We start from the raw sequence: 10,902 nt of genomic DNA, 5'->3' as shown, positions 1-10,902 counted from the left end.
AAGATGAGCTTGTGGTGTTGGGAGCTATAGACTCTAGTTTAATTTAATTGCTTCCCAACCCCTTGAATGTAGAAAGGTTCTAAAAATGCTTCCTACTTAAGACCATACATTGTTACCCTTGACCACGATATAGACGAAAGCAGCAAAAATGAGGAAGAAACGATGCAACTACAAACAAGGTCGTGTAGGATTTTGGGGGGATGAGTATGGAATGAAGACGACACCCTGCAAACAAAAAATTGGCTTGTCATGACTTGTCAGCACAACAAGTGTGTTAAACGAACTAGTTTGATAGAAAAAAATGTGGGTGTGTTTGGGATTGCTTATTTATCCTGTTTGTTAGTTTATTGTGGTTTGACACCGCTAATAAGCACTTTTTAGTGTTTGATAGAGAAAAACTAAAAATCCTTATTCACTTAAATAAGGATTTTCATAATTCAATACCATCTAACTTATCTAAAACAACTTATAGCTTATTTAAACTAAATTACCATATTAGCTTTATAATAACCATACCATTTTATGTGTATATATCTAAGATGTCCTTTTTAGTCATTTACGTGAATAAGCAGAATTTTTCCAACACTAAAAAACAACTTGCCAGTTTACACTACTACAAAAATACCCTTTAATGACACGCATTGTGTGTCATAAAACCCACAGATGACACGCAAATGCGTGTCAAGGAAGGCTTTGTCATAAAGAAAGACGACACACATTTGCATGTCGTAACCTTACGATGCGCATTTACGACGCACATAGATCACACGCAATGCGTATCAAGGAAGCCCCTGTCATAAATGAAGATGACACGCATTTGCGTGTCGTAACCTTATGATGTGCATTTGCGACACGCGTTGCATGTCATAATTTTAAATGTTTTAAAAAAAATATTTAAACTTTTTTTTTATAGATTTACTAATTTTCAAATTAAATGACAATCAATATTACATAACACAATATAAAATACATTATATAACAAAAAAAAAATCTATTTCGTATAATAAATGTACCAACATTCATTCATCTAATCTACTTTGTGTTTTATACAAAAAAATCTATTACATACAATAAATGTATCATCTAAAGAAACCATTTCTTTATTGCCTCTTTTCAACCAAGGACGAGCATAAGATAGTAAACCGTCATTGTGTATCTAATCTTTAAATAAGCAAAGCTTTCTTGACATCTCAGCACCTCTTTTTACCTAACCATAATGGTAGAACAGATACAAAGGCAAACAATTATAAATATAACTTGATTAATGAATGATTTGAGCACAACATAGAATTGTTTTGACATACATACAAACTAATGTGTTAAACACCGATTATGTATTCAAGGGTAAAATAGTAAAAACAACTCACATGGGCACTGGGATGGCTCATTCTATCCGGTAACTCCTGGAATAAATTATGATGGAGTTCAACTTCTGGTAATATATAGCATCCTCGGAGGTGGGACTTCCATTAAAACAGCACAAAGGAAAGAGTATCATTTGGCAACAACAGTAGTGGTTACTGTTTGAGGTAATGGCTCTATTAAGAAATTTTTAATTTGATTACCTTTTTTACATCAATGTGATCTGAAATGGCCCAAATTGTCTAACTAGACATGCGGGAAGTTCTTGGAAATCTAAAGGCGGAATTTCATTGTAGATTAAAGTGAAATAAACAGAAGATTTAGCATAAAGATTTTCAATTAATGGAAAAAATAGAGGAGTATTAAGCAAAATAACATGAGTGGAGATTTTGGTAGATGTAGAACCATACCTTTGAGCACTTTGGTTCTTTTAAAATTGCTTTATAAATGAAGAATGAAAAAAATCATGTAAGAAAAAGCATAACAATAAAAAGGGGTTGATTTCAAAAAAGATGAATCCTACGAAGTTTAAAGTTGAAAGAAGTCAAGAATAAAGTACTTTAAAGCATGTATTCAAGTGTGTTCATAGAGAAAGAACAAAAACTTAAAATATGGCATTTTTCCCAAAATGCCCTTGTATAATTTTTTGTCCCCGATTCGGAATTACTCCAACAACAACAATAGATAAACTTGTGTGTATATGAGTTTTAAAATATTAAATATTTAGTTGGAACTTTAAGTTAATTATATTTTTCTATTTAATTTAAAGTGTTAGATGGGTAATTAGCTATCTCTTTTTTTCAAGTTATTTAGTTTTCTATTCGACTAACCATTCTTAAAAACACATTCTATTATGATATATATGGAAATTATTGGAAGTTTATTTGATATAAAACATGATAAGTGTCTTGTATATTGATTATTGCCTACTATAATTAATTAAATAGGGTACATTTCTATTAAGTAAATAAGAAACAACTTGTTTACCTTTCAGATTTTTCCATTCAATCTTTGATCTCCAAAAGGAATTCTAACAATCACAATCTGCCACTTCCCAATAAAACCATCCTCATTAAATACATGTCCATGAGCTTCATGTGCTTCAAGGGTAGTTTCGTCCCAAACTGCTACATATCATACATGCATACACCTTTCTATGAGTATGCGGACATTAGAATTAAGGATTTATAAATTAATAGTGAAAATATCACAATAATAAAAAGGATTCCCAACCACAGAAGCAACAACAAGTCCACTAATATGAGCCATATCCATCATCAGAAAAGCACCAACAGCAGCTGCAATCTTTTCAAGTGCAAAAATCATACATGTCATTATTATATAAGAAAGAAAAAACATCAATACTCAATACTCAATATTTTGGTAAACATTCAAAAAAAGGTATACCTTTCTCATACGTGGATAGTCAAGAACAGTAAGTCAAAGAAGCAGAAAACAAAAAAAAATGATACAATAAGAAACAAGCACACGCACCTGGTAAACAGAACGGTAGATCAAAAAAGGCGGTATGTTTCACTGTAAAAGAAGACAAAGTGAGGAAATGAGGTTTTAAGAAGCATGCATATAACTTGAATTTGCTGAATAAGTTGAAGGTTCTTAAAATTTGAAGAAATCAAATGCATTTCATAGAATACACATAGATTAGTAATCGTGAACTTACACATTCTCTAACTAAGAGTTCAAGGGGAAAGTTATGCCTGCAAAATAGGGGAAAGTTATGCCTGCAAAATAGATAGACACTTGGTCAAGATCATTACCTAGGGGGTGCCCCGATAATGGTCTGTGATGCCTAAGTTAGAAATCGGAAGTAATTGTTGCTTAATATTGTTGTGTGACTAAAACCTTGGGATAAGTAGATACATTTTACCCATCTTTACCAAGGTATTTTAATGTGGATAGGTAACCTTTAGTTGTTGGTGTTACCCGGGTCGTCATATTTCCTTGTGGTAATAAGGGCAGTACCCTTTAATAAAATAATGAAGCTTTTACTTGTTTCCCGGAATGTCTTATCAGTACAACTAAAATATTTTAATTAGGGTATTTCTCTTTCGGATGCATTTGTGGATGTATTTAATTTAGAATACACGAACTGGTTGGTATTGCCTTATCAGGCCGGATAGGCGTTTAACTTTAGTCGGACTACTATTGTGTATGGGCTAACACAATTACACAATTATAAACCATGTTAATTATCCTATTGGGAAAAGCCACATGTACTCACCTGGCTAGTTAATGAAAACTAACTACCACTTTGGCTTCTATTCATTGGGTGCGCTTGAGCAATTCTCCTTGCCAAAACCTTCAATCAAATATCACATTGAACTCTTAATACTTGTCTCATTTCGTAAACATCTTAATCCATATCCATATTCCAAAATAATCATTAACTTAATCACATAAATTTCTCATTTCAACTTTTATGATCAAAAGCAATTATGCTCCACCAATAATTCATCTATATTTCTTAATTCATTAAGACATAAGCTTAATTAATTTCAAGTGTCTTAACAAAATTATTTAGTTAGGGTTTACCACCCTTATGCATAATGTTGATTTTTCAACTTCACCAAAACTAATTAAGCTTCACGAATATATCATTTGTATGTCGTGAACTATTAAACTATTAAGATATAAGCTTATTTTCACTTATCTAACAAATCTCCTAAATAGGGTTTGAGCTCATCATTGCCAAAAATTTATCCATGGATTTGTCAAAATAAGCTTACTATCATAATCACAACACTTATAACATCATCATGCTAGAAATTTAAGGCATTTGGATCAACTTCTAACAACTTCTTCAAATTTCAACATTAAAGCTTTTCTAGGCTTGTTGGGAAGAAGAAATTACCTCAAATCAAATTATAGAAGCCTTAATCCTCATTTCTCTTGGAAATCCTTGGATATAACACAATTCTTCTAATCTTGAGCTCTTAATTTCGACCCTAGATGGGTGAAAATGAGTTACAGACTAACTTAGTGTGTGATAAATATCTCACCTGACCTCATTTACAAGTAGCGTATTTCCAGATTATGTGTCCCGTTCTCTTAAGTTGCAACGTGTCAGGATGGAATGCACATGTTGCGTTCTTGTTACTCTTAGATCAGCATCACACTTTCAGACTGGTCACGTAATATCATATTACATGTCGCATACTCATTGTACGTTACCCATTTCTGAAATAGCAATGTACATCACCGTTCTACATCAAAAAGGCCCTTACGTGTCAGGTAATCCAAGGTTATATGTCACGTTTTATCTGAATATTTTAACACTTAGCCAACTCTTCCATTTTTATCCTTTCAACAAAAATATCAATGATCCAAAACCTATTCAAATGATCATAAAAAAATTTCCAAATATCATTTTATCATATAACAAGGTATTAAACAAACTTATTGCTTAACATTTCATAACTTATATCACATTCTGACCGTATTTCCCTTTTTCATTAAAATTCAATACAGAATATTTCATTTAAATAAGGATGTTACATTATTACATTTTGATATCGGATAAGCTAATCCAAACATTTTTTAAACTCTATTTAGAGATCGGATAATCTAATAATCCTTGTTACAAATAAGCATAAGTTGTTTTAAATATGCAATCCCAAATACCCTGGCTTAATACCAAAGATTAATAAAATCAAAAGGTGATCAAACTATATGTAACATCCTGATTCGGGTATGCTTTTTACCTTGGTCACCATGTTTAACCCAAGTGATTTTTGGGGTTTTGGGCTCTTTGATGCATGTAGGATAAGCCTACACCACGCGTAGCTCTACGTTATATGTAGATTTGTGCTACGTGGTGTGTAGTCGTTACTGGCACAAAACCCTAAATCTTGGACTTTGGGCCCTATATGAATGCACTAACCCTCTAGGGTTTCTCACTCTTGCAACCCCTTTCTCTATAAACGAAACCCTAGCCTCTCCTTACTGCTCCTCCCACCTTTATGATTATAGTTATGTAGGATTATATGAAAATAGGTATTCATCTTAACTCAAAAATTAAATTTTTATTGCAAAAATTGGGACATTACACTATGATGGTTTTCTACCATTTTCTTTTTTTTAAGTAACATTGAAATAAGTTAAACAAATTGTATAATGATAGTCAATGTGACATGTAGTGATTTTATGGCATCCACAATGCATTGAAATATATATATAGTTGAATGGATTGTTACGTCATTATTATTCATTTCATACAACTCTATCAAATTTTTCCTATAATGTATTGAAATCTATAAAGTTAAATGAAACATTACAAAAACCAACTCTATAAAATTCTATTGAATGACAACTTGACTTGCTACCTCATTCAACTTTCTCATTGAGCTCTCCACTATAAATGCTTTTAGAATTGATGAAGTGGCTTATGTGAGGGGTAGGGTGGTTGGAGGGAGGTGAGGAGACTAGTTATGAGGACAGGGGAAGGGGATGAATAGTGTTTAGGGATGGTATATTACCCATTTTATTATAAAATATTATAAAAACACATAATAATATATTGAAAACTTATATAAAGGAAAATAGTTATTTCACATAGGTTAGGATTGGATAATTTGATCACATTGGAAAATGGAGACAATTGGTTTCCTTGAACATTCGAAATATTCCCTTCATTGGGAAGATCCCCAAGAGATTATTCTCATGCTAATTGGGTTGTGTATAATAATAGTTTCATAAGTTCAGTTCTTATATAGACATTGGGAACTTGGATAATCTATAAAGTTTAGATCTTTCGAATCATTAAACTATTAGGAACTTGGATAATCTATAATATGTCTTTGCACATTTTGTTGGAATAAATCACCATAGACAATCTATCTTATTTGGATATGGTTTACTTTCACGAGAGGACCTGTGGTACAGGTATTCCCCGAATTTGATCATCGTCTTTGTCTTTAGCATAATATTAAAAATATTCCTGAAAAATTAAGTGGGTTGGCTCAATATAAAGTAATAAATAAGACTCTAAAAATCCATGTGTATGAGTCTATGGACCCTTAAGAGTTTGAAGATTGGTGGTGAAAGATGATTGAAAATTGTGGACTTGAAAAAAAAATGAGTGGTTATGTTCTTTAATTAACGATCAAAGTTGTTGGTGTCGGTATATGTAAAAGTAAACTTTTGGGCAGGGATGTCTCCACGCAAAGAAGTGAAAGCATGAATTATTTTTTTGAAGTGTATGTTAATTCTAAAAACTCATTATCACACTTTGTTGAACAATATGACAATACATTGAAAAGAAATTTTGAGAAAGAAACGAAGGATTATTTTGAGTCGCTTAATTCTTCATATAAACTAATAATTGGGTTTTATTTTGAGAGACATTTACACGAGGTGTATATGAATGCAATCTTAAATTTATTTCAAAATGAGTTATGAGGTATGTTGTTTTTCAATTCTTCATTGGTTAATATGGATGGTGCACAATATGTATTTCATGTCGTTTTGTTATCTTGATGTAATGTGTCTGTGCTTATCAGATTTTGTGAAAAAAATGCATATACTGACCATTTTGTTATAAAAAAAAACTGCAAACGGACCTTTTTTTAAAATACTGCAGACAGGGACCATATGTTGAAAATACTCCACACAAGGGTAGGGACCATTATTGTTAAAAATTTGCAAACAGGGACGATTTTTGTTAAATAAAATCAGTAGCCAAGGACCATTTTTGTTCATATAAATGCATAAAAGGACCATGGTTGTGACAGCAAACTATTGTCCTTATTTAATATACTGGTTCATTTATATCATGACAGTCAAGGGAAAATGACATTTAAAAGTAATAGTTGCTGGTTAATTTAGTTGGACTCTAAAATTGGTCAAACAGAAGTACATGCTTTAGGGTGAAGTAAGACCCTCCTGAGTATGTTACACTTCTATCAAGGGCATTTATGTTAAACTTTAATGCATGAAAAGTGTGTCAAGGTGCTAAATGTAACTCAATGGGATTTCTGTTCAGGTTTACAAAAAGGAACTATTAGTGTATCTCACATCGGTGCGACACAGTCTTATAAGTGACTATATATGTTGGATTCCCCCTTCTCTCCACAAGGGCTCTTTTGGAGAGATGATCTTGAGCTTCACACATATCTACATGGTATCAGAGTTGGCATCCCGCACCCCTATGGCTCAGCACATCCCTGTATATCCTCATCGAGCCTCCGACTCTAAGGGGGGATGTTAGTCTATCCCACATTAGTGTGACACGGACTTATAAGTGACTATATATGTTAGAGTCCCCCTTCTCTCTAAAATGGCTCTTTTGGAGAGACAATCAAGGGTTTCACATATATATCTATCACATCGGGTGATATGTGTCTTTGTGATTAGATCCTTCATAGTAAAACCGAAAGGGTCAAACATAATAGATGTATTATTATCATGATTAAATTTCTTAATAGAAACAAGGTTTTTGATGATGTTATAAACATGGTAAACATTGTTTAATCTGAAATGACGGTTGAGGTAGGATGTGGTTGTGTTTCCATGACCAAGAATGGGGACCCAAGTGCCATTACTAACAAGAATATAATTGTTATTATCGAAATGAGAGAAGCGTGAGAGGTTACCTGCATCATTTGTGAGGTGTGATGTAGAGCTCGTGTCCATATACCACAAGCTATCCGAAGGTTGCATTTGCATTGTCTGAAAGGTAGTAGCAAGCTCAGTGGGTGACATCAGGTTGCTTTGGGCCTGTTTTTGATCAACGATGTAATGGGCATGTGGTTATGTTTGGGTTGGTTGATGTTGAGGTGTCGGCGGCCTATAGTTGGGGCTAGGGGCCTCGATGCCCGGTTGTGAAGCTGATGTTGGATACGGGCAAGGTGGAGCACCCACGGGTAAAGAGGAAACCGACTTGGCTATTACCAAGAGACTCGTTGAGATGAAGATAGGCCATTTCCATGACCAAGCCCTATGACACCACGCAGTCCGCCACGATACCACCTCTTGTTGCCACGATTTCTGCCACGGGATTGACCGCAACCATTATAGTTAGAGTTTTGTTGGGATGCCGAAGAGATTTTGGAGGGAGCTTGGCCAACCCGTTGTGTAACGAAGGCATAGGGGATAGAAGGGTCGGGTTTATTTCGTCGAACTTCTTCGAGAAAAAGAGACCATTTGGATTTGTTGAAGCTGGGGAAGGGGTCTATTTTTTGAATGATGGTGGCGATGGTGTCATACTCGCGTTTGGTGAGACCGGAGACAAGTTGAAGGACTATCTTCTTTTTGGACACGGGGTTTCTGACATTCTCTAGTTGATTAGCTAGGTTTTTAGGTGTGCACTGTAGTCAGTGACGTTGGAGAAGGCAGGCACAAGTATTGTTGAATTGTTCCTCGAGGTATAAAGGTCTAGTAGTTCGGTTGTCAAGGAATATTTCTTGGAGGCGTTTCCACATATCAAGAGCTGAGGCGCCTGGTTTCATGATGGTGTGAGCAAGTTCTAGTGAGATAGTGTTATATATCCAGTATTTTAGCAGGGCATCAAGACGATCCCATGTGTCTTTGTCAACATCTGATGGTTTTGCTGCTTTTTCATCCATGTGGTCTTTCATGTTGTATGCACAGACGTGAATGTTGAAGAAGTCAACCCATGACGCATAGTGGTCATCTGTTTGATTGAGGATGAGGGGTATAACATTTTTAATATTGCTCACAGTGAATGCATTCAGGGTGAAAATTAGGCTTGCTTCCAGATGCGTCACTTTCAGGTACACCCATGATGGCCAAAGAGAGGAAGAGAAAAAGAAGGAGAATCGATGGGTGTGCAGGAGTAGAGGGGTGACGGCTAGGGTTAGGTCAGAGAAGGCTCTGATACCATAAAGTTTGTTGTAACGGAATGCTTGGCTTTCTCATTAAACATTGGCAACTATTAATACAGAAAGGATTCCTATAACTAAGGAAAGGATATACACTATAAAATACATAAATACATTAATTACAAATATAATACAACCGGCTCCATATATGTCGTCTACCTTTAGGCATTTTTGTCCATGTTTACAATTTACAACTCTTGGGGCATTTGTGTCCAAGAAATAAATGGAACTAATGGGCATTTGAATCCAGGTGCAAAAAAACAACCCATGTAAATGTTGCATACCAAGAAAATGAAACACATGATGTTGCATACCTGGTCTTTTTCCAACTATGCCCTCCAATTTTGCATCTAACAAGTACCTTTGCTGGTCGGTAAGAGAGAGCATGTCGGTAATTCAGATCCCTAAACCATATAGTCAAACTAGCCATATAATCAAACTGAAAGCCAATGTAGAAATTATGAGAATCTTATTACGGAGTATAAAAAGTTATAACAAAAAAAAAAGAACTTGTTTGATGCAACAACATACTCATTGTTAGTAAATAATCATTAAAAAGTGTGTTTGAGAATTTTTTACCTGTTTTGGTTTTCTTGATTGTAGGGGGTTCTTCCCTCTCAGAGAAGTTGCCTATTGATCATATACTATGAAGTTTTTTGGTTACCAAATTAGTGAAACTGAAACGGATACCTTCTTTTCTTTTCTTAAGATTACTCGGTACGTGCCCGTGGAGGGCTATTACTGCCTACGTGGCACTGCCTCCACGCCGTTACCACAGGGAGAACACCCCCCCCCCCCCCTTCCTGTTATGTGGTTCTCCATTGGCAGTGTAACGAACGATAACACATATTAATTTTTTAAATTTTCTCATTTTACCGTTGAAAAACGGTAACATTCTTAAGGAAAAAAAATTACCTATAAAATCACCACTTTTCTCTCTATTTCATATAAATTTAATCACCACTTTTCTCTTCATATACTTTCAATACATTCCAAAAAAATGAATATGTTCGATGACAGTGATGACGATGATATGTTCGTCTCTATACGAGTATTGCACGAACGTGCTACTACAACCAAATCGAGCTCCTCTATTAACCAGGCGTGCGGCGTTAAACAAAGATCGCGAAGTCGCCGGATTCGATTGACGATTATATGAGAATGTCTGAGAGAACTACAAGAGAAAGTTTGTATATATTGGTGAGGGGTGTTGTCGAAACCTTTGGTGAAGTTTATTTACGCATACCTTCGTTGAATGATATACAACTATATGTGGCGCATGAAAAAAGACATGGTTTTTCGGGTATGCTTGGAAGCATTGATTGCACACACTGGAACTGGATAAATTGTCATGTGGCGTGGAAAGGCCAGTACACAAGTGGTCATCATGGAACGCCTTTGTTGGTATTAGAGGCTGTTGCGTCCCAAGATTTATGAATTTGTCATGCTTTTTCGAGGTTGCGGGTTCGAACAACGACGTGAACGTTCTTGATCAGTTACCAATATTAGATGATATTTTGTCAGGAAAGGCACTGGATGCTCCTTTTTTTGGATAGGGAACTTCCCTAACGAGGGTTTTTGGGCCAGCTTTCGCGCACCGACTAATCCTCCGCTGCAAACATGAGGCTTTGTCTTATGCTCTGGAGTCACTGCAGACGAACCTCCATGGCCACAAGGACTG

General features: G+C 35.0%; 1 protein-coding gene across 1 annotated transcript; it reads right to left on the bottom strand.

Moving 5' to 3' along the window:
- Window positions 1-8,693: 8,693 nt before the first annotated feature.
- LOC145104614 (uncharacterized) lies at window positions 8,694-9,123 on the bottom strand. Its single transcript, XM_079041830.1, has 2 exons — window positions 9,060-9,123; window positions 8,694-9,013 (listed from the first exon to the last, which is right to left on the bottom strand). The coding sequence occupies exons 1-2, from the start codon at window positions 9,121-9,123 to the stop codon at window positions 8,694-8,696; spliced, it is 384 nt and encodes a 127-aa protein (XP_078897956.1).
- Window positions 9,124-10,902: the final 1,779 nt, after the last annotated feature.

The sequence above is a fragment of the Lactuca virosa genome, chromosome 4, assembly GCF_052849685.1.
Source record: "Lactuca virosa cultivar CGN04683 chromosome 4, Lactuca_virosa_CGN04683_v6, whole genome shotgun sequence".
Classification (NCBI taxonomy): Eukaryota; Viridiplantae; Streptophyta; class Magnoliopsida; order Asterales; family Asteraceae; genus Lactuca; species Lactuca virosa.
This window is presented reverse-complemented; position numbering and strand designations above follow the sequence as displayed.

Excerpts from the sequence above, each read along its gene's own strand:
- LOC145104614 (XM_079041830.1), bottom strand. The coding sequence starts at position 9,123 with ATGGGTGTACCTGAAAGTGACGCATCTGGAAGCAAGCCTAATTTTCAC. Across the intron at positions 9,014-9,059 it reads TCACCCTGAATGCATTCACT|ATGACCACTATGCGTCATGG; the intron begins GTGAGCAATATT and ends TCAATCAAACAG.